The sequence below is a fragment of the Hemitrygon akajei genome, chromosome 7, assembly GCF_048418815.1.
Source record: "Hemitrygon akajei chromosome 7, sHemAka1.3, whole genome shotgun sequence".
In the NCBI taxonomy this organism is placed as follows: domain Eukaryota; kingdom Metazoa; phylum Chordata; class Chondrichthyes; order Myliobatiformes; family Dasyatidae; genus Hemitrygon; species Hemitrygon akajei.
Genome location: NC_133130.1, coordinates 175,597,816 through 175,623,203, shown reverse-complemented (window position 1 = coordinate 175,623,203; position 25,388 = coordinate 175,597,816). Strand labels below are relative to the sequence as shown.

General features: G+C 41.6%; 1 protein-coding gene across 3 annotated transcripts in view; it reads left to right on the top strand.

Moving 5' to 3' along the window:
- LOC140731197 (carboxyl-terminal PDZ ligand of neuronal nitric oxide synthase protein) overlaps window positions 1-25,388 on the top strand; it is a 137,592-nt gene that overhangs the window by 23,799 nt on the left and 88,405 nt on the right. The window contains exon 3 of one of the 3 annotated variants that reach the window (XM_073052651.1): window positions 25,066-25,092. The exons of the other annotated variants lie outside the window; for them this stretch is intronic. Within the exon in view, the coding sequence (XP_072908752.1) occupies window positions 25,066-25,092 (27 nt within the window). The remainder of the gene's footprint in view (window positions 1-25,065; window positions 25,093-25,388) is intronic. 3 annotated transcript variants of the gene reach the window in all.

Genomic DNA, 25,388 nt, shown 5'->3' with positions numbered 1-25,388 from the left:
GCCTTCCTCAGGATTGGAAGGAGAGAGACCAGAAGTCAGAATAAGAAGGTGGGGGTGAGAGGAAGGAATACAAGCTGGCAGGTGATGGGTGAGGAGAAAGCTGGGTGGGGTGATGAAGTAAGAAGCTGAGAGGTGATAATGGAAGAGGTAAAGGGATGATGAAGAAGGAATCTGATAGGAGAGGAAAGTGGACCATGGAAGATGGGGAAGTTGGAGAGGAACTGGGGGAGGTGATGGGCAGGTGATACGAGTGTGTGGTGGTAGTGGGTGACAGTTATAGGGATGGAATAGAAATCCTTTTACTTTGCCCCACTCTGCCAACTGACATCTGAGTTTAATCCATTGAATTTTAGGCATTTGTTTACAGGTAGAAGTATTTATGTGACCTGTTTTTGCTGAAGGACTGATCTGTGTCTGTATAGACGAAGACTGAGAGCAAGCATTTCCACCACAATATTGAATGGTTCTCATAGGTTCCGATCTGGAATAAGGTTCATTCTCATTTAAGGCTTGAAGTAGCACAGGGATCTACTTATTACTCCAAATATGCATAATAGTTTCTTGTACATCAAACTTTAACAGAACAAATATTTGCAAGAATAAACCTTTTAATGCCTTTCATTCTTACATTCTTAGTTAATGTATTATGTAGTATTCTATTGCATTCCTTAAAGCCAGTAGGACTGTTGCCACTCCATTGGCCCCTGGGGTGGTACAATAATTGAGAGGCTTCCTCACCCAGCCCAGCGGCCCCTCTCCAGTAGTGGAAGCACCCCATTCTGTGGTCCTCCTGTATCAAGTTCTTCATAATAAAAAATATTTGCAATAATAAACTGTTCGATGCCTCTTCATTCCTTACATTCATCATTAATGCTTTCAGTACAGTTCTGTTGCTTTTATACACATCAATAGCACTGCTACCACTCCTGTTACACTCTGGGGTAGTACAATGCCACAATAATAATTGAGGGGCTTTCCCCGCACCCCCATCTGGCTCCTCCTCTCCAGTAGGAGAAGAACGCTACTGCTATGCAGGGGACAGGCTTTGCCGCAGCACGTCTGTAGGCAGACAGGGCGAGGGTCGAGGGTCTCCATGGTAGCCGCACAGCTTGGCAGGGACGCAAAGGGCTCCAAGGAGTATACAGAGGGCTGAGAAGTATGTCCACTGGGATTTTTAAGAGACATTAGTTGGCAGCCTGGTTAGCCCGAACTCAGTAAATAGTGCTCTCACATTAAAATCAGAAGGTTAAGGGTTGAGTCTCCTCTCTAGAGACGTGCATACCTCAAATAACAGGAGTGTGCATGGTTAAACTAACCTTCTCTGCTTGTTCTGTTAGCTGTAAAACAAAATCCCAAAAAGAGCAGCAAGTTTCTCACCTGTTCTTTATCTTGTTTATCTTTATAGTGTTTATTCTCACACTAACCTACTCTGGAAGGTTAGCAATTCTCCTGAGGCAGAGTACCTGTTTGCTGGTTAACACTGATGGTTATGAAGAAATCATAATCATTGGGGCATCATGGTAACATAACGCTTAGTGTAACACTAACAGTAACAGCAACCCGGGTTCAATTCCACCGTTCTCTGTAAGGGGTTTGTACATTCTTCCAGTGACCGAGTGGATTTCCTCCGGCATTTCAAACACATACAGGTTAGTAGAATAATTGGTCGCATGGGTGTCAATGGGCAGCTCATGATAGTTGGGCAGGAAGGGCCTGTTACAGTGCTGTCTGTCTTAAAAAAAAATAAAATGAGGAGTTATAACTAAACTAGAAAATTGAGGGGTAAATTAAACATCAAGTTTGGTACTATGCTTTCACCTCCACAGCCTAGGGCATGGGATTTCTTGAACATATTGGAATGCAAGCCTTTGCCTGTTAGATTCCCCAAATAAACTGCCATTGGGCAAGGGACTGCACATTTGTGTAGCAGTTACAACACCGGTTGTAAGATCGGGGTTCAATTCTTGCTGCTGCCCGTGAGAAGTCTGTATGTTCTTCCCGTGACTGCACGGCTATTCTCTAGGTTCCTCCCTTATTCCAAGGATCTACAGTCATGTTGGCATAAGAAGCATGGTGACAGTCACGAGCTGCCCAGCGCAATACTCAATTTGATTTGACACAAATTAATTTCACTGTATGTTTCAATGTTCATGTGACAAATACAGTTAATCTTTATCTAATCTTAAAAAATACAGAAGTAAATGTTTTCCTGGCCATGTGTTGTTATAATTATTGATTTAACCACGCCACTCTTCCCCCTCAGGGATGTACAGGTGCAGTTTCACAAGCACGAACCAAGCGTTTACCTGAGCTGTATTGATCAGATTGCCAGTGAGGTTACCAAATCTGTAAAATTCTCAAGCTGCCAATTTAGCATAATCAGAAAGTCACCAGTGTTTCACTCCCACCAGGCCCAACTCACCTGCTCATCATCTCTTATTCTCCTCCTCCTCCTTCCCTTTCTCACATGATCCACGCTCCTCTCCTCTCCTTTTTTATTCTCCTCACCTCCCTCTGGTCCCCCTTCCCTTTCTCCCACTGTCCTCTCCTATTAGATTCCTACTCCTTCAGGCTTAACGTTTTCCACCTATCACCTCCCACTTTCTTACTTCATTCTTCCTCCCCCAGTCACCAACCTTCCCCCTCACCTGACTTCACCTATCACCTGTACTCCTCCCCTCTGCCACCTTCTTATTCTAGCTTCTTTGCCCTTCCTGTCTGTTCTGATGAAGAGGCTTGGCCATATACATCGACTGTTTATTCCCTTCCATAGATGTTGCCTGACTTGCTGAGTTCCTGCATTATTTTGTGTGTGTTGCAGAATCTCTGTGTGTTTATAACCTGGTGTGGTTTACAAGTTGCTCATTTGCAGTGGCAGCTATTTATGCCTCTCAGTAAACTTTGTCCCTAAGATCTGTATACACAACTGCTGGAATCTGATGAGTTATCACATTGATGGCCTACTACAGCTCATCCATCTGTTATGCAACCATAGGAGATTTGGCTTTCGATATCTATGATGAGAAAAATTAACTAGATGCAATATTTATGTAGGACATGCAAGGCTGAGTGTTCTATTATCAAATCACTTTCAAGGACTCTGCAACTCAAGTTCTCAGCATTATGTTTTTATTATTAATATTTTTTTTATATTTGCACATCTTTCTCTCCCTCTCTCTCCCTTTCTCTTCCTCACTCTTTCTTCCTTTCTTCCCTTCTTCCTGCTTTCCCTCCCTTTATCTATCCATCCAGCGCAGAATAGACCCTCTGCCCTTCAAGCTGGAATGATGGAGATGCTCACTAGCCAGCAACCTTCTAACTGCCCATTTGTCCATCTACGAGCACTGCCACAAGAAAGCAGTGTCCATCATCAAGAACCCCGGCATTCAGGCTGTGCTCTCTTCTTGCTGCTAGGAAGGGTCTCAGGACAGTCCTGCCGAAGGATTTCAGCCCGAAATGTCAACTGTACTCTTTTCCTAAATGCTGCCTGACCTGCTGAGTTCCTCCAGCACTTTTGGGTGTTGCTTGGATTTCCAGCATTTGCAGATTTTCTCTTGTTAGTGATGAGGAGGAATTTCTTTAGCCAGAGGGTGGTAAATCTGTGGAGTGTATTGTCACAGACGGCTGTGGAGGCCAAGACATTGGGTATATTTGAACTGGAGGCTGATAGGTTCTTAGGATATCAAAGGTTACATGGAAAAAGCAGGAGAATGGAGCTGAGAGGGATAATAAACCAGCCATGGGTGAATGGCAGAACAGGCTCAATGGGTGAATGCCCTAATTCTGCTCCTATGTCATACGGTCATATGAAATGTCAAGGCAGGATGGGATCTGTAACAGTCTGGAGCTGGCCACGACTATGGCATGAACATTAATTTCTCTAACTTTCAGTCATTTCTCCCCTCTCCCTCTTCTCTCTTTCTATTCCCATTCTGGCTCCACACTTATCCTTTTTCTTCTTCTCACCTGCCTATCACGTCCCTCTATTTCACCTCCTCTTTCTTTCTCCCATGGTACAATTTCCTCTCCTCTCAGATTCCTTCTTCTTTAGCCCTTTAATTTTTCCATCTATCACCTCCCAACCTCTCACTTCATTCCCACCTCTCCAAGCTACTCACCTTGCCCCTCACCTGGCTTCAACTTCCAGCTTGTTCTTCTTCCCTTCCCCCCCCCCCCCCCCCCTTCTTATTCCAGCTTCTTCCCCTTTCCTTACCAGTCCTGATGAAGAGTCTTGGTCTGAAATATCGACTGTTTATTCCTCTCCATAGATGCTGCCTGACCTGCTGTGTTCCTCCAGCATTTTGTATGTGTTACAGCATCTGCAGAACCCGTTGTGTTTATGGTTATTAAAGCCAACTTGCTTCTCCTCAAGCCATTAATCATTACTGAACTGGCTGCCATAGCTGCTGGGAGAGAGGCTCTTATTAATTAAATAATTTGGGAACATTATAGTTTGGTTTTATTGTGACAGTGGAGTGAATGAGATGCTTGGATAGACGCCAAACAACAGGCATTTTCTTAGATTAGACTTTGCAGTCAGTAACAGATGCCTTGTGCTTTAGTTCCATTATTGAAACTTTAGATATAGTCATATGAGTGGTCACATTCCCATCTCCCTGATGTTCCCTGAAATTACAACTGAGGTTCACTTTATAAAGTGGCATCATCTATTGTAGACCAAGATGTGATTGTATTCACTTCCAAAATCATAATCAAATAATAATATTGACACTTTGGATTTCAGTACAGTAATATTCCTGGACATGTTTGGAACTTTTTTAGTGGTTGATTTTTCTAGATCATTGGAATTCATTGACCTCACAATCCACTTTGTCTTTGCAAGTGAGGTAGTGTGGTGGGGGGGGGGGGGGGGGGCAGTACAATAAAGTAGTGGCAAGCGTAACTCTTTGCAGTGCTGGCGACCCGGGCTCAGTTCCAGCAGCTGTCTGCGGGAAGTTTGTACGTTTTCCCTGTGATCACATGGGTTTCCTCCAGGTGCTCTGGTTCCCTCCCACGTTCCAAAGATGTACAGGTTAGTAAGTGGTGGGCATGTTATGTTGGTGCCAGAAGCATTGCAACACTCTTGGTCTGACCCTAGCATGTTTTTGGATTGTGTGGCTGTTGACTCAAATGATGCATTTCGATATACGTGTGACAAATAAAATGAATCAAACTTAATCGGAAGCTGGTAATTTGCCTTGCTCTCTGGCTGAGATTGCTACCATTACAGATGCCAGTCTTCTGCCAACTCTGCTTGCTTTGTACGATAAGAAACAATGGTCAACAGTCCTAACAATGAAGGTGATAGTTGATCTCTCTAGAATAAACGTGAGGAATTTCTTGTGCCAGAGGTTGGTGAATCTGTGGAATTTATTGGTACAGATGTCTGTGGAGGTCAAGTCATTGGATATATTTAAAGGGTATATAATGATTTGTGCTCCAGCTCTACCTAAACCTCTAGCCCAAATAGTCCTGCAAGACTGTGAGTAACTCAACAATTAATTTAATCATCTTCAGCATTGGCCATTAAACAGCACAACCTATTGGATCATCTGCTCATAAATGCTAGGTCAGGTTGCTCTAGAATGACTCATCTCTTGATCCAAATATGGGCAAAAGAACTGAATTTTATGGGTAAGGTGAGATTGAAGCCCCAGTCACATCCAGTTTTGTTGGAGGCAAGTTATCCCAGCCCCAGGATCTCAATGCAAGAATTTCATTCTCCTTTAGTTGGAAGACCCGATGTGGCCTGCTGACTGGTGCTGGTACAGTGTTGAATTTCACTTTCATGTCAGAGTCACAGTACACTACAGCACAGAAACAGACTCTCCAGCCCATATAGTCCATGCCTAACAACTATTCTCCCGAACCCCATTAACTGGCACCTGGACCGTAGCTCTCCATAGCCCTCCCATCCATGTACATATCTGAACTTCTCTTGGATGTTGAAATCGAACTTGCATCCACCACTTCTTTCAGCAGCTCGATCTACACTCTCATCACCCTCTGGGTAGAGAAGTTCCCCTTAAAATTTTACATTTACCCTTAACCAATGACCTCTAGTTATAGTCTTACCCAACCTCAGTGGAAAAAGCCTACCTGCATTTACGCTATCCAAACCACTCATAATTTTGTATACCACTATGTAATTTCTCCTCGGCCTCCTACGCTCCAGGGAATAAAGTCCAAACCTATTCATCCTTTCCCCATAACTCAGGACCCTAAGTAAAGAAGAAGTACTTGAACTTGAAGAACTGTGAATTTAGGGAAGATCTGCACATTTAGATTGGAAGCAGCTGACATCGATGTAACAAGAGGACCAAAGCCCTCAGCGTCCATCCTTTCACCTTGGCTGTGATATGCATCTTCTTAAGTACCACACACAAAACACTGGAGGAACTCAGCAGGCCAAGCACCATCTATGAAAATGAATAAACAATTGATGTTTTGGGCTGAGACCCTTCTTCAGGATTGGAAAGGAAGTGGGGCAGGGGAGGATGCCAGGAACAACTTCTCAAGTAGGTATTGTAGCAACTCACCAAGGCTGCTTCAACAGCACCAGCAAAGATCACAGTAGGTAGGTGCAGGAGAATTCCATAAGTTACAGGTTCTCATCCAAGTCGCACATCAACTTTGCTGTGGTGGCGAATAAAGTTACTGGAGAAACTGGAGAAGTTGGTGGATATGAAAGTATTCCTCATGAGAAGCAGGCATTCTCTTGGAGACCGTCTCATTTGAATCTCTCAATGTACATCACAATCTTATACCCTTAGATTAGAAGTTACAACAGGTGATTCAGTACAATGGTATTGTTTACTTATATATTTTGTGTCTGTCAAATGTTCCTTTGAGGTACATGTTTACAGTGGAAGCAAATGGCAATTGATAAGACACCTCTGAAGTTTCAAACACTTTTACTGGGAGAAACTAATTCACACAGATACAGTCGGCCCTCCTTATCCGCGGGGGATTGGTTCCAAGACCCCCGCGGATACCAAAAATCGCGGATGCTCGTCCCTTATTTAGGCTCAGTGCGGTAGTCTTTAGGACCCAGCAGAACCTCGGACTTTATTTAACATGTTCAGTGAGGTGGACATTAGGACCTGGCAGTGCAGCTCTGAATCCGTGGTGTTTCTGTTCACGAAAATAATCACGATCATGATTGAAAGTAAGGTGGAAGTAATGAAGCGATCGGAAAGAGGTGAAACACCATCAGTCATTGGGAAAAATGTTAGGCTACAGTCGGTCAATGATCGGAACAATTTTCATGAAGCATGTGAAAGGCCCTGCCCCGATGAAAGCTACAATTATTACTAAGTAACTCAGTGGTTTAATTATTGAAATACATATGTTTCTTAAGTGTTTTATATGCATAGAAAGGTAAAATATGTACTATATACTAAGAAAAACGTTTGACTAACTGATGCTGAATAATACAGGATGTACCTGTTCCGACTTCAAATCCGACTAAAAGACAGACTCAAGAACAGAACTCATTCGTAACCTGGGGACTGCATGTACTTTTAAGTCATTTCTAGATTACTTATAAAACCTAATACAACGTGAATGCTATGTAAATAGTTGTTATACCATATTGTTTAGGGAATAATGACAAGAAAAAATAGTCTGTACATGCTCAAATAATGAGTGCTGGAGAGAGAACTTCTGGGTTTTCCCGATCCGCGTGTAGAATCCGCGGAAGGAGGGCCAACTGTCTAAAATTGACTGAGGACAGAGAGCCAGACGCTTAAGATTAGTGTTGTGAGGGACTAATATCTGCTATATTCACATAATTCCGTAACTCCTCAATAATCCCAAGCAAATCTGAATCCTCTAACAGAACTGGATCTTGGATTTCCTCACTTGTAGACCCCAGTCAGTTCAGATTGGCAACAACCTCTCCTTCACAATCGCCACCTGCACAGTTGTACCACAAGGCTGTGTGCTTTGTCCCTGCTCTACCCACGTAACACTTATGACTGATGCTAAGCAGCTGAATGAAAGGTGTTGACAAATCCTGATATAGGAGAGAGAATGAAAATCTGGTTGAGTGGTGCTACAACAACAAAAACCTCTCACTCTATGTCAGCAAGAGCAAGGAGCTGATTATTGACTTCAGGCAGAGGAAACTGTAGGTCCATAAGCCAGTCCTCATCAGGGGATCAGAGGTGGAGAGGGTCAGCAACTTTAAATTCCTTGCTGTTATCATATTGGAGGATCTGTCCTAGGTACAACAAATATATGAAGAAAGCACGGCAGCGCCTCTATTTTCTTAAAAGTTTGCGAAGATTCGGCATGTCATCTAAAGCTTTGACGAATTTCTGTAGGTATGTGGTGGGGTGTATATTGATTGGTTACATCATAGCCTGGTATGGAAACACCATTGACCCTCAGTAGAAAAGCCCATATCCACTGTTCTTTTGTAAAAGAATAGTGGATACAACACAGTCCATCCCCCCATTTAACACATTGGCACAGGGCACTGTCACAGGAAAGCAGCATCCACCATCAATTACCCCCACAATCTCACTTCTCAGTGCTGCAACCAGGAAGGAGGTGCAGGAGCCTCTGGATCCACACACCAGGTTCAGGAACAGTTATTACCCCTCAATCGCCAGGCTCTTGAACCAGTGGGGATAACTTCACTCAACTTCATTCGCCCCAACACTGAACTCAACATTGAACTGTTCCCACAACCTATAGATTTACTTTCAAGGATTTTTCATCTCATGTTCTCAATATTTATTGCCTGCTTATCCATCCATCTATCTATCTATCCAATTATTATACAGTATATATATTTATCTCTTCTTTTTCTTTCTTTTTGTATTTGCACAGTTGTTGCCTTCTGCAAACTGGTTATTTGTCCGTCCTGTTGGGTGAGGTCTTTCATTGATTCTATTATGTTTCTTGGATTTCCTGAGTATAGCTGCAAGAAAACAAATCCCACAATTGTATGTGGAGACATATATGTACTTTGATAATAAATTTACTTTGAATTGGAAATGTTCAAAGGTTTTAATTTATACCTTCACTGCATGATCGCAGAGCTTATTGTAAAGGGCTTCTTTAACACATCCTTGGTGGTTGTTAGAGTTCTTTGTTAAGCACTAGCCTTTCCCATGACACCAGGTAGGACAATGCTCATATCTCTTTGAGTACTGCAGTAGAAATTCTTATCCCCAATTGAAGCAGGAGGACCACCCTGACTATACAAAGAGAACAGACAATTAACAGATAATTGTATGTTGTATAAATGTTTCTGACAAGAAACTGACTTGTTAAGTAAAGTTCTGTTATTTTAAGGTTTAAGTAAAATGAGGGTAAAATCTTAACAGATTTGCAAATAGTTGAATTGGAGCTAATTTTATAATTTAATGATAGTAATTTTTCCAGAAATGTTAATATTTGTTGGGACTTGGGCTTCAGTCAATGAAGATAAAAACTAGTTTTGGAAAACATTGCATCCCCGCCCATATAATTAGATAAAATCAACTAAATACTTACAGGAACATGTTGAGACAAAGATGATTCAACTCCAAGAGATGTTGATCTTTGAACTGATGCTTCAGGGACTCAAGTTGTGCAGCAGTGCTATAAATCATGCTGGCATTAGGCCTTGATATCTCAGTTTATAGGCAGTAAATTTGTTTTTCCCATTTTATTTTGACCAGATGTAATTTGTATTACAATGAATGAACCAGGAGCATTGGGTGTATGCACCATTTACCCAGCGGGGTATAGGCAGCACTGACAGTTTTACACTTTCAGTAGTTCCTTGTATTACTACTTCAATTTCAGAAAATACACTTTAATGATAAATATTGGTACATGCCTCTCTTTACAGTCATTGTGCCTTCAGATCAGTGCAACCTATTTGCAATGTGTCAATGCCTACCTGTGTTTGTTTTCTGTGTAATACGCCCGTGAAGTGTTTAGTTACATTCAGCTATGGGATAAGGTGTAAGCCCAAACTCCAAAGTGAAACTGAAAAATGTCACTATGGAAGGTACAACTGCAGCTAAGATGGTGTCAGGGTCGACTTCTTTGAGCTCCTTTGAGAAACATCTTAAATTCCTGTCTTTAATGTCTTTGTGTGTGTGTGTGTGTGTGTGTGTGTGTGTGTGTGTGTGTGTGTGTGTGTGTGTGTGTGTGTGTGTGTGTGTGTGTGTGTGTGTGTGTGTGTGTGTGTGTGTGTGTGTGTGTGTGTGTGATCAAAGTGCTGGGTTATGGACTGTAGTTTCTGATGGTCTGTAGATCATGGTCTCTTTGGTGGCTTTGTTTTTGCTTGCTTAATGGGTGCTGTTGCTTCTTGCTGGAACAAGTGAGGGAACAGGGAGGGGGAGGATTGATGCTGTGCTGCTGCTTGGGCATGGGAGGGGAGAATGAGGGGCTTTGGGATTGTAACATTTTTCTGTCATTCATTCTTCAGGGTTTTCTTCTGTTTCATAGATATCTGTTAAGAATACAAATTTCAGGTTGTATACTGTATACATTCTCTGATATTAAATGGAACCACTGAACAATTGAACAACAGTTATAACAGCAACCACATTGTATTTATTTGAACACTGAAAGAATATCATATCTTTTTCATTAACACAAGAGATTCTGCAGATGCTGGAAATCCAGAGCAATAGACACTGTCGACGTTTCAGGCTGAGACCCTTCATTGGGACACAAAAAAGTCTAAAACATCGACTGTTCATTCCTCTCCATACATGCTGCCTTAGCTGCTGAGTTCCTCCAGCATTTTGTGTGTGTTACCCTGTCAAATCTGTTCACCACTATTGAGTGGTTCTGATGGGTTTGCTTTTTCAGGAGTAACATTTAGATCCGATCAATTAAGGAAGACAGATTATCTTCAGCTGTCTCCTTGGGGGTTTTGTGATAATCTGATAGTTTCTGTGACACAGAAACAGCTTCTTCAGCCTGATTGGCCAATGCCGAGTAAGTTCCATTTACGTGTGATCACCAGTGTTGATACTTTTAAAATTTTGAGTGCTTTATTTTTTGCAGGCTTGGGTGCTACTGGGAATTATTACTTTCCAAACTTTTTTTTCCTGTACTGTTTGAAGTGTTGGGTTATAAAAAATGATAACATCTTTTGGGAAACTATTCATTCAATTGGCCCAAGTACAAAATGATGGGTTTTTTTTTAATCCTTGTTTTAATGAAATATAAATACTGCAGAAGTTAACAAGCCAGTTTCTCATTACCAGAGTGCTAACTCCATCAACAACACCTACATAACTCTGAAATATCTGTTAATTGTCTTTTCTCCATGTGTCTAAGTTGGCACCTGGGGAATACTTCACTGCTGATGATGCTTTGGATATCATTTTTTGTCCATCTTATTGCTCGCAAACTGAGGAGGTATTTTGGTGTCAGTGTGATTGGTGGATATTCATCTGCAGGCAAGAATAAGGTAGTACCAAAACACCTGCAAATGTCTACAGATGTATCGTGGAGAGCATTCTAACTGGCTGCATCACGATCTTGTATGGGGTGGAATCTACTGCATAGGATTAAAGCAAGCTGCAGAGAGTTGTAAACTTAGCTCCATCATGGGCACCGGCCTCCACCATATCCAGGACATCTTCAAGGAGTGATGCCTCAAAAAAGGCGGTATCCGTCATTAGGGACCCCCATCACCCAGGTCATGCCCGGTTCTCATTGCTAATGTCAGGGAGGAGGTACTGGGGCCTGAAGGTGCGCACTTAACGATTCAGAAACAACTTCTTTTCCTCTGCTATCAGAATTCTGAATGAAATTTGTACCCATGAACACTACCTCACTATTTGTTATTTATTTTTTGCACGACATATTTAATTTACCTACTTAATATATATGTACTTTCTGTAATTCGCAGTTATCTATTGCAGCATACTGTTGCCACAAAGTTAACAAATCTCATGAGATATGCAGTTGATATTAAACCTGATTCTGAAATTCTTTGAAATACATTTGTGAACTGGATTGAACCAGAAATTTCATGGCTGCAATCACTGATGCTACTTTTTATAAGAATAGTAGGTTTTTTAAAATTTATTTGTTAAATTCATTTCCCATCATCTGAAGAATATATAATTATTTAATGATTTATTCCTCAGCTACTCGTGTTTGAATTTCTGATTCTATATTAATTGTAGCTGAGCTCCAGTAATATACACACAATAGCCACTTCATTTGGTACCTCCTGTACCTAATAAAGTGGCCACTGAGTGTACATTTGTGGTCTTCTGCTGTTGTAGCCCATCCACTTCAGGGTCCACATGTTATACATTCAGAGATGCTCTTCTTCACACCATTGTTCTTACGTGTGGTTATTTGAGGTACTGTCACCTTCCTGTCAGCTTGAATGAGTCTGGTCATTCTCTGACCGCTCTCATTAACAAGGCATTTTTTCCTATAGAACTGTTGCTAACTACATGTTTCTTCTTTTCGTTTTTCACCCAATTCTTTGCAAACTCTAGTGAATGTTGTCTGTGAAAATCCCAGCAGATCAGCAGTTTCTAAGATACTCAAACCTTCCTATCTGGCACCAGCAATCATTCCACGTTCAAAGTCACTTAGATCACAATTCTCCTTCATTTTAATGTTTGTTCTGATCAACAACTGAACCTCTTGATCATGTCTGCATACTTTTATGTATTGAGTTGCTGCCACATGATTAGCTGTTTAGATATTTGCATTAATGAGCAAGCATACTTAATAAAGTGGCCAAGCTTAGTAAAATAGGAGCAGGAATAGTCCAGTCAGCTCTGTCATTAAATAGGGAGGTGGCTAGACCTTTACCTCAGTATCATATTCTTGCTCTCTCCTCATCTCCTTGGTGACTTACTGTGTTGAGAAATATACTTCCTTTCTTAAGTACATTCTGTGGCAGAGATTTCCACAAGTTCACCACTCTGAGTGAAGCAATGTCCTTCAAGGAAGGAAACTATGTAGTCTTCCCTATATGTAAAAAATTATCCCAGTCTTAGATATCTGAGCCTGGTATCCAGAGACTGGGACATTATCTCCAGACTCCTCCCCAGCCAAGGAATCATCTTCCCTGTGTCTAGCCTATAAATCCTACCAGAATTTTGTATATTTCAATGAAATCTCCACTTGTTCTTCTGAACCTCCCACAATTAATTAGTGCGGTGGTTAGCATAGGCCGTAAGATTGGGGTTCAATTCTTGCCGCAGTCTACAGGGAGTTTGTGTGTTCTCCCCATAACCATGTGGTCTTCCTCCAGGTGCTCTGGTTTCTTCCCACATTCCAAAGACATACGGGTTAGGGTTAGTAAGTTGCAGGCATGCTATGTTGAGAAAGAAGTGTGGCGATGCTTGCAAGCTGCCCCCAATACAATCCTCGCTGATATGATTAGACCCAAATAATGCATTTCACAGTATGCTTCTATGTACACATGAGAAACTGGATTACATGGAGGAAATCCATGCGTTTATGGGAAAATATACAAATTTCTTACAAATGGTGCTGGATTTGAACTCTGAACTCCAAAGCTCCCGAGATGTAATAGTGTTTCTCCAACTACTATGCTTTCATGGTGCCCAACATACCTTATCAACATCGTCTCTGTGCTTCTGTAACAATTTGGATAAACGTAACTTATTAGAGGAGGCAAGCAGATTTAATTCTTTTGGAGGAAAAAATATATTGCAAATTTGGGCAGGTTACTGACCAGAAAGCCTAGAAGCCCAACTGCAGATCAAGATGAGGAGATCCGGGATTCTGGGAGATCTGAAAATAATATGAAGTAATCAAAGGTTAGAAGAAAATGTCTTGCAAAAGCCTTCCTTTCAGTCTGGTGCAAATTGCATCTCCTAGTCAATTATCCATTCCCAACACTAAGTGACTCTTAGTTGCCCACAGGCACTTGTCAGTGTTATGTTGAAGATCTGTGCTCCCAGTGTGTTGCGATGTGTGCAGTTATTTAGTATAGCTGGGAGAAAGGCTTGCCTGAGCAAATTGTGTGAGAAATGTCACTGCTTTAGAATATACAGTTCATAAGTGTTCCTCATCCCAATTAAAGACTCAGAGCTGACAATTTGTGGCAGTTTTCAAATCTTTCAGTTGTTTTGCACATTTTCCTTGTAAGTAAGATCCAATTAGACTACTTCAATGGCACTGCTCACTTATTATCATGTAACATAAACCATGCTGAACATTAAGAAAAGCAAATCTTTGACACCCATCCTAAGGAAATTGCAAACAGTTCGATTTTAAAAAATTGTTCCCACGTACCAATACAGAGAGGTTTAAACAGTGAAAACTTCATTTTTAAGTTTGTCATGGTACTTTTGTGCTCCTCAGGTCCTGATGAAGGGTCTGGGCTTGAAATGTCAACTGTTTATTGTGTGTGGGGCTTACCATTCTCGATATTACAAATTGCAACTGAAAAAGATAACAAACCACAACATTTTCATTACTTAAGCTTACCTAGACTTTTATTTTCTACATTTGCCCATTTCCCCATTGTTTTTTTTCAACCCAACAATCTCTTTCTATCCCCTTTTCACTCCCATGTTTGTGTAACCTCCCTCTGAAGCATCCACTCATTCTGAACCTGTACATTGCCACAGATCGCTGGGAGGCCAAGTCAATGGGGATATTAAAGCAGAGGTTGTTAGGTTCTTGATTAGTAAGGGTGTTAGAGGTTATGGAGAGAAGGCAGTAGAAGGGGATTGAGAGGGATAATAAATCAGCCATGATGGAATTTGGGTGGTGGGGTGAGATATGTCTCTACTATTGGAGCTGTAAGGTGCGCCTTCCCTCCACTAGCCTGCACGTCACCCTTTGGTAAGGTGTGGCACTGCTTAGCACCTCCATCACCCCAATCAGGGTCATGTGAAGCCATGGGAGCAGCCAGTGCATATCACAAGTCTTGGTTGTGCAACGACTGACGCCAGGCAGTACTGATAATGGTTGGAGTCATCCGTCTTGCAAAGACACTGCCCAGAAGAACGCAATGGCAAACCGCTTCTACAGAACAATTTGCCAAGAACAATCATGGTCATGAGACCATGATCGCCTGTGTTATGTAATGTTGATGATGGAATGGCAGAGCAAAAACAATGGGCCAAATGGCCTAATTCTGTTCCTATGTCTTATGGTCTCTTTTAAGTCCCTGTTAAAGATGACAGTGAGGATCATCATGTGTTGGTCTTCTACACAATTTACAATGACTGTGGGAGAAAACCGGAGCACCCAGAGGAAACCCGTGCAGTCACGGGGAGAACTTACAAGTAGCAGTGGGAATTGAACCTGGGTCTCCTGTACCATTAAAACATTGTGCTAGTCACTACACTGCCATGCCGCCCTTGGAGAGGCTCCAGTGGAGTTGCAAAAGAATGACCCTGGAATGTTAGGCTTAACCTAGGAGGAGCATTTGATGGCTCTGGTGTGAGGTAATGACTGTGAAGCTTCCTGAGAGGATCAGAGCAAATTCCTTTCAGTGACAGTGGATGTGATTTCAAGTGGATTTTGAAGCTCGGTGGAATATAGACATCCCTTTATACCATTCAGCAACCACCAGCAAGTAAAAACCTGCCGATGCTTGAAATCTAAAATTAGGATAGAATAACCCTGAGATTCTCTGCAAGTCAGGCCACATCTGTGGAAAGTGAAAGTTAATATTTCTGTTCAATGATTTCTGCTCCAAGAGCAGAAGGCCATAAATATAGGAGCAGAATTAGGCCATACAGCCCATCGAGTCTACACTACTATTCAATCATGTTCAAGGTTTTTCAATCTCTTTCACCTTCTGCCCATAACCCTTAACCCCTCTATCAATCAAGAAACAATCAATCTCTGCCTTAAATACACCCAATGACTTGGCTCCCTAGAACTCTGTTGCAGCAGATTCACCACCCTCTGGCTGAAGAAATTCCTCCTCATCTCAGTTTTAAAGGTATGTCCCTTCATTCTGAGGTTGTATCCACAGATCCTTGACTCTTCCATTAATAGAAAATCCTTTCCATGTCTACTCTTTTCAGGCCTTTCAGTATCTTCTGAACTCCAGGTACAGCACCGGGATCATCAAATGAATGCTCCTCTGAGGTGAAGCTGTATATTCCAGGGTCATTCTTGTGCAACTCCACTGGAGCCTCTCCAAGGGCGGCACAGTAGCGTAGTGGTTAGCACATTGCTTTATGGGACAGGAGACGCAGGTTCAATTCCTGCCGCTGCTTGTATGTTCTCCCCGTGTCCGCGTGTGTTTCCTCCGGGTGCTTCGGTTTCCTCCCACAGTCCAAAGGCAGGTAAATTGGTCATTGTAAATTGCCCTCTAATTAGGCCAGGATTAAGTTGGAGGATTGTTGGGCAGCTTGGCTTGAAGGGCCAGAAAGGCCTATTCCGCGCTATATCTCAATAATAAACAATAGTAAATAACATTTTCCTTGGATACAAGGCCTAAAATTGCTCACAATAATTGAAATGCGATCTGAGCAATACCTTCCTTATAAAACCTCATCATTACATCCTTGCTGTCACATCTGCCTCTCCACTATTGTGGCCTGACTGCCTGAGTATTTCAAAGTTCAAGGTAACTTTAGTATCAAAGTACTTTGTACATTTGTATCACATGTACAACTCTGAGATTCATTTTCTTGTGGGCATACTCAATAAATACATAAAAGAATAATAGCCATAATAGAATCAATGAAAGACCGCGCCAACTGGGTGTTCAACCACTGTGCAAAAGACAACAAACTGTGCAAATACAAAAAGAATCCTTGAAAGTCCCAGAATCCGAATCGGGTTTAATATTGCTGGCATATGTTGTGAAATTTGTTGTTATGCAGCAGCAGTACATTGCAGCACATAATGAAAGCTGAAAGTTACAGTAAATAGTATATAAAAAGTTAAATAAGTAGTGTGAAAAGAGAAAAAAAATAATAGTGAGGCAATGCTCATGGGTTCAGTGTCCATTCAGAAATCGGATGGCAGAGGGGAAGAAGCTGTTCCTGAAACACTGAGTGTGTGTCTTCAGTCTTCAGTCACTTTTTCCTGATGGTAGTAATGAGAAGAACGCATGGCCTGGGTGATGGGGGTCCTTAATGTTGGATGCTGCCTTTTTGAGGCATCGCTCCTTGATGTCCTGGATGCTGGGAAAGCTAGTGGGCTTGTTGGAGATGACTAGGTTCACAATTTTCTCCAGCTTATTTTGATCCTGTGCAGTGCCCACACCCTTACCAGAAATTTGCAGGTGTCTTTGGTGCCGTACCAAATCTCCTCAAACTCTTAATGGAACACAGCTGCTGTTGTGACTTCTTTGTAACTGCATCAATATGTTGGGCCCAGGATAGATCCTTAGAGGTATTGACACCCATTGAAATAGCTCATCCTTTCCATTTCTTATCCCTCCATAGGTTGTGGGAGCATTTCAATGATGGGGCAAGTCAGGCTGAGTGAAATTATCCACCTTGCTTCAAGAGCCTGATGGTTGAGGGGTAGTAACTGTTCCTGAACCTGGTGGTGTGAATCCTTAGGCTCCTGTACCTTCTTCCTGATGGCAGCAGCGAGGAGAGAGAATGAACTGGGTGGTGGGGGTCCCTGATGATAGATGCTGCTTTCCTGCAACAATGCTCCGTGTAGATGTCTGTCTGTCATTATTTTAAAAAATTAGGAAAAAATGAGGAAAATCTGTATTAATGTCTTTGAGGACCATTAATTCTCAATTTGTGTGTGAGTTGAGTAACTTGGTGGATCATTCTTCTAAACAACATCACACCCACATACTCAAGGTCCAGTTGCTTCAATGATATTGTTAATAGATTAATATTGTTCATCATGTCCTTGGGCAGATTTAAATCCAGCTGGGAATTGCAACACCAACAAGTATGGATGAACTAATCAGTCAGGAACCATGTCCTGTGTCTAAGCTTTAGTTGTCATTGCAGGCACAAAATTAATGCAGTGAATTTTGGACTTGAATGTAAATAAAGCCAGGAAATGTATTTACACAAGTAGATCTAAAAATTAGGAATGCTCAGCATCATGGGTCATTTAATTTTAAACCCTAGAGATTTATTAACCAAAATATGTTTAAATGTATGGTGAAGAGGAGAGTGGACTAAGGTCATAGACAGCAGTAGTTCCATTGAACTGGCGGACATGAGATTAATAACACAGTCTTGTCCTTGTTTCTCTTTATTTATGTGGCTGACTCACCCTTGTGCCGTTGTGTGGAAGACACACTACTGTGTGTGTGACTAAAATAGTAGTAAGAATGCAGGCATTTTTCTGCTTTGTGCTTCATACAGTAGTGTTAGCTGGTGCACTGCTCTGACAAATTGAAGTACCGGTAGTAAGGCTGCCATTAATGAAGAAGGACAGAAGGCAGTTTTGTTTTGCAGAGATGGGAACGGAATTCACTGCTGCACTAAACTTAGGGAGTGAGAGATCGGTTATCACATGCCACGTGTGTAGAGCTAGGCAAATTTGAGCCTGTGATCTGAACAACCCAATCAGGGTAGCTGTGAGTGCAATTAAGTTATGAAGGCATAGAGAGTAGATACATTGGGTAAAATGGTCTGCTGTTTTGGAGTTGCTCATGTAGTCATCAGCATAGACACACTGGTTCTAAAAGGACAGGCTATTATATCCAAAGAGTCACGGATGCTACCATTTCAAAGTCAAAGTGTATTTTATTTTCAGAGAGCATATATGTTACCACATACATCCCTGAGATTCATTTTCCTGCCGGCATACACAGCAAACCTATAGAATTGTAACTATAACAAGATCAATAAAAGATCAGAGTGGAGAAGACAACAAACTGTGAAAATGCAAGTATAAATAAATAGCAATAAATAACGAGAGCATGAAATAACAAGAGTCCTTAAAGTGAGACCATTGGTTGTGGGAACATATCAATGGATGGGCAAGTAAGTGTAATTATCCCCTGCCATTCAAGAGCCTGATGATTGAGGGGTGGTAATTGTTCTTGAACCCAATGGTGTGAGTCCTGAAGCTCTTGTACCTTCTACCTGATGGCAGCAGCGAGAAGATTCACGAGGTTAATTCCTGGGATGTCTGGACTGTCTTACGCAGAGAGGTTAGAGAGACTGGGCTTGTACACGCTGGAATTAAGGAGATTGAGAGGGGATCTGATTGCAACATATAAGATTATTAAGGGATTGGACAAGATAGAGGCAGGAAATATGTTCCAGATGCTGGGAGAGTCCAGTACCAGAGGGCATGGTTTGAGAATAAGGGGTAGGTCATTTAGGACAGAATTAAGGAAAAACTTCTTCTCCCAGAGAGTTGTGGGGGTCTGGAATGCACTGCCTCAGAAGGCAGTGGAGGCCAATTCTCTGGATGCTTTCAAGAAGGAGCTAGATAGGTATCTTATGGATAGGGGAATCAAGGGATATGGGGGCAAGGCAGGAACCGGGTATTGATAGTAGATGATCAGCCATGATCTCAGAATGGCGGTGCAGGCTAGAAGGGCCGAATGGTCTACTTCTGCACCTATTGTCTATTGTCTATAAGAGAGCATTATCTGGGTCTCTGATGATGGATTCTGCTTTCCTACGAAAGTGCTTCACATAGATGTGCTCAATTGTTGGGATGGCTTTACCCATGATGGACTGGGCTAAATCCACTACCTTTTGTAGGATTTTCCATTCAAAGACATTGGTGTTTTCATACTGGGTCATGATGCAACCAGTCAATACACTCTCCACCAAACATCTATAAACGTTTGTCAAAGTTTTTGATGTCATGCCGAAGCTTTTGAAACTCCCAAGGAAGTAGAGACACTGTTGTGCTTTCTTCATAATTGCACTTACATGCTGGGTCCAGTTCGGGTCCTCTGAAGTAATAACACTCAGGAATTTAAAGTTATTAACCCCCTCCACCTCTGATCCTCTGTTATATTATATATGTGCTGTTTTTATTGAATCATATGGCATGTATAGAGGCCACTGAGACTGAACCAACCATTAACCCCATGTTCACACTAATCCTACAATGATTCCACTCCACTTCTCTCTGGGTCCTCATTAATGTCCTCAGATTCTTCCATTTGCCTACACAGTAGAATTGACAGTGGGTAATTAATTTAGCAACCCACACCTATATAGGAGCACACAGCGCATCTAGAAGAAACCTATTGAGTGGCAGGGAGAACATGCAAACTCCAGGCCACGATCACGTATAAAGATTAGCTGTGTTTGTCACATGTTCATCAAAATGTGCAGTGAAATGCATTGTTTGCGTCAAATCAAATCGGCGAGGATTGTGCTGGGCAAGCCTGTCACTACTCTTCTGGCATACGCACAACCTACAAAATCTAACCTGTTCATCTTTGGGATGTGGGAGGAAACCGAAGCACCTGGAGGAAACCCGTGCAGTCACGGGGAGTGCTTACAAACTACATCAGAAATTGAACCCATGTCAGTGGTGCTGTAGAACAGTACACTAACTGTTACACTAATGTGCAGCTACTTGAACAATCCAACACTGCTGTTACAGACCAAACATAGGGGCGGGGGTTAATCCTGTATGATACACCTGATACTTGAATTCAGTAATAAGGTTTAAAGTTGAAGAAATAAATTTGATCCTTTATTAAGCTACTGGCAAAATAAGCAATCTTGAAACAATAAGCACTAATGAACCTAAAACTAAATAAGCATGTAACAAAATAAGCAGTCTTAGCATAATAAATTTAAGCTTTCTTCAACTTAATATTGAGCAATATTAAGTGTCATTAAGTGGTTAACAAAAACATACCATACCCTGCTGTCTCTATCTCTGACTCTAACAAACTCTAACTGAACTAACCAAACTAAAGACAAAGAATGAATATGTGATTAAACTCTTTGCTCTTACCTCGCCCCCACCCATGTGACAAACTACCATAATAAACACAATAGACACACAAAACAGAATACACTGCAGATAGAAAATAGATACGTGGCTCCTACTTTATGGTTACACTTTATGGTCTCAATAACATAGGTCCGCAGTTAGCTCCAGATTAGGAGTCACAGTGTCTCAGTAAAATGCTCATGTAAGGCCTTCCATGATCTTAACCAAATGACTTACTTCTGCACTGAAATAATTCTGTGATTTTGTGAAAACTCACCTCTTTGACAAGCTTTTTCACCTCTCCTTATCATCCGGCCATCCTGTCCAATCATGTTCCTGTCAAACCATTGGGATCCTGGAGGGTCTGGATGTACATGGAGACTATATTTTATTCCGAAGCACATCATATTAAATCAGTAATTACCTTGTGACTGCAGAACCAGGAAAAAATTAATAAGAGCACAAAAATAGGGAAAATAAATCACCTAACAGTCTGGAATTTCATATCCGATCAGTCAACCTGTCAGTGGTGTCACTGTCCAAAAATAATCTGCCTTTTGTGATTGAGACAGATGTACAGGGATCATTTTAGCGTGACTGCCTCTGGAAATATGCCACTAGACAGTGAAATTTGTTAAATTTTCTCTGGACTGGCAGGAATAGGGGGCTAGATGAAGCAAAAATAGAAAAAGGCAACACATGTTCATAAAGATATACACATCCACACCAAGGCTGGTCTGGAAATTAATAATGTGTTAGTTCAAGGCTTTCAGTACATAAGGAAAATAAAACTATGGCTTTGGAGATCTTCAAATTCTTTATCAGTTGGTTTTGGTATTTAATGTGGAATTGGTTTGTTTTTAAATCTGGCGTTAGTTCATCTGGGTCTGATCCTGAACTCAGCTGTTGGAGAGCTGCACCTCTGTGGAAGCTTTGCAGAGCTGCAGTCAGTGTGTGAGATATGAAGAGCTGAGCGGCAGAATTTCTTGACTCCAACTAACCTAACTGCTCCAGAGTTTGTTTAATCTGAAGGTGCGATCTGAATGTGCTGATTTTGATTTTAAAAGAAATATAGGTGAGAATCCCGAGTCACCAGTTGATACCTTTACAAAGATTTTAAGCTTGTAATTTGATTAACCAAAGAATTAGTTAAAGGCAAGTGATCTAATTTCTTTCTCATTTGATGAATAAGGTTGCAGTTCACCCATAACACAGAACAAAAGGAGTGGGTAGTGCAGAGGGATAATCAGGTGGGTGAATACTATATGGAGGGGTTCTACTCTCCAACATCGGTGAAGCCATTAGCACCGAAAACTTCAATTGCTTTTTTTATTCTAAACATTGTGGCTGTCCCTTTGCCTCATTCAACTTCTAAAGAAGATTTAAGATTAGCTTTCTTGTCACGTGGATTGAAACACAAACGTACAGTGAAATGTGTTGTTTGCGTCAATAACCAACACAGTCAGAGGATGTGCTGGGGGCAGCCCACCAGTCAATGCAGCAAGCCCACAGTTTACTAACCCTAACCCGTTTGTCTTTAGAACGTGGGAGGAAACTGCAGTGCCCAAGAGGAAATCCATGCAGTTGCGGGGAGAGCTTACAAGCTCTTTATGGACAGTGGCAGGAATTAAAACCCCTGATTGGGATTGCTAACGTTGTAAATCATTTTGCTAATCACCACTGTTAGTGACCTCTGTTACTAAGGCATCTGCTTTAAGTGAATACAGAAATTCAAGATTCAAAAACATGAGAAAGTCTGCAGATGCTGGAAATCCAGAGCAACACGCACAAAATGCTGGAGGAACTCAGTAAGTCAGAGAGCATCAATGGAAATTAATAGATAGATAGGTAGATAGATACTTAATTGATCCCAAAGGAAATTACAGTGTCACATTAGTGTTTCAAGTGCACAAATATATAAATATTAGAAGAGAAGTAAGAAAGAATAAAAAATAAGTTACCTCAAGTAGTCTAACAGGAGGTGGGGCGGGGGGGGGGGGGGGGGAAATCATCACTTCCCTAGCAATAGGTTGACTCATTATAGAGCCTATTGGCCAAGGGTAAAAATGATCTCATATAGCGCTCTTTGGAGCAGCGCAGTTGTCTTAGTCTATTACTAAAAGCGCTCCTCTGTTCAGCCAAGGTGGCATGCAGAGGGTGAGAACCATTGTCCAGAATTGCCAGGTCTTTCCATAGGGTCCTTTGTTCTACCACAGCCACCAGTGTGTCCAGTTTCTAACAGAGCCAGCCTTTCTAATCAGCTCATTGAGCCTGTGGGCATCACCCATACTGATGCCATTGCCCCAGCATAGTATAACCAGTTGTCATTTCAGGCTGAGACCCTTCATCAGGGCCTCTTCAATATTCAAGGTTGTTTATTTTCATTCTTCAGTACATGAGTGTAAAGGCGGAGTTAATTCCGGATCCAAAATAATATAAATAAAAAAACAAAATAATAAAGCATATTAAAACACAATAAATATAAAGTACACAATAAAAATACAAAGCACACACAATAAATATAAATTTAAAATCAATCAGTCAGGACCTCTCAGGATCTACTGCATTTTAATTCGGTCCCCAATTGTTCATCTAAACTTCCAGTGAATAAAAACCCATCCGTTCCTTTTACGACAACACACTCAGAGTATGTTTTACTGGACTACTTCCAATGCATTAACATTGATCCTCATACTGTACACGTGACAACAGGTCAGGTGTCATCACTGCCTTGCGTTACTGAAGCAGAACACTCTTCCTCATGAATTCAGTTTCCCTGGCCATGAATATTGAACTACAGATTGGTGCAAGTCGGTAATAATTCATGACAAAATTGTGGTGAATCTCGTTATTTGTTCAGAGAATGTTTCAAATGAGTGCCTAGTTGGGTTGCTAATTTGAATGATTCCAGTTTCTGCGTTTACCTGCCCTCAGATGCTACCCTAGCCACTTAGTAGCATAGTGATTAGAGTAACGCTTTGCAGCACCAGCTGTAAGATTGGGGTTCAATTCCTGCCGCTGTCTGTATGTGACCACATGGGTTTCCTCCGGGTGCTGAGGTTTCCTCCTACATTCCAAAGACATATGAGTCAGGGCTAGTAGGTTGTGAGCATGCTATGTTGGTGCCGAAAGCATGGCGGCACTTGTGGGTTGTCCCCAGCACTCTCAGATTGTCTTGGTTGTTGATACAAACAATTCACTGTATATTTCGATGTACATATGACAAATAAAACTAATCTTTAATCTTTAGGACTTGATCTAGTTCTACAATGTCTAATGGACTAGCAATGTGAAAAAAATTGTTAATGAAAATACTGCTAATGCTGCTATTCTGAAATGAAATCAGAAAGGTCTGGAAGTACTCAGCAGGTCTTTAGTTGGCATATGCCACCTGATCCATTGAAGTGGTCCAGAAATGTCTTTCTTTATTTCAGATTTCCAGCCTTTGCAATATTTATTTTTGCACATTTCTGCCTTCAAAAATATTTTAAAAAGTATTGAAAGAATGAATTGATGAACTTATGCCGTGGTTATAGTCTATTGCATTACAAAACAAAGCCACCAACCACATTGAAACCAGATAAAAACCTGCATTGCATCGAATGGAGGGAATCCCCTGAAAGCCAAGCCTGACATATGATTGATATCAGCTTAGTCTAGCTGACCACTAAAAGGAGACAGGAAGATTTGGGTTCATTAAGTAATGGACACTAACGGTACAGACTGTGAGCCAGGAGGACAAGACATGTAACTTTATTCAGCTCTAATCCAGCTGAATCCCAAGGCCACAACCTCTTGCATGCGGCCTCTGCCTCCAGTTAATCTCCTGCTGCTTGGCCCGGGAGCTTTTTGGCTGAATTGGCAATCGAGCGTGCTGTTTCTGGGAAACTCCTCTTATTGGCAGTGTTCCTGACTTCAGTCTTGCCCGCATGCCAAAATCAGATCTTGACATTCATCGGGGCCATTGTGACTTCAGGATGAAGTGTTAATTAAGACAACACAGGTGGAGATGAGGAAGGGATGATCGTAACTTATTGTCTGTGAGTCAGAGGCCCAATGGCATGCACGGCAGTCGGAGGGCCGATGTCTGTGAGTCTGGGCCAGGGGCTGTAGTTTGCAGGCCCAGAGGTGGCCTTGCATTTCACTGTAATTTTTGATGTACATATGACGTGTGTACATGTAAAGCTAATATTTATTTTTAACCTTAATCTAAAAAAATTAACTTTTATTTTTCTTTAGAGCTGGAGCTGGCATCTTGGAATTAAAGTACTGGACCTGCTGGAAAGTTTGTTTTACTACTGCATACTGTGTAAAGAAAGTCAGACAAAAATATGGATAATTGGAGCAGAATCCAACAGCATCGAAAATATTATTTATTTATTTTATTTAATTGATTTAGAGATATAGTGTGGAACAGGCCCTTCCAGCCCAACGAGTCATGCCACCCAGCAACCCACCTACTTAACCCTAGCTTAATCATAGGACAATTTGCAATTGCTAATTAACCTACCAACCGATATCACTTTGGACTGTGGGAGGAAACCGGAGCACCTGGAGGAAAC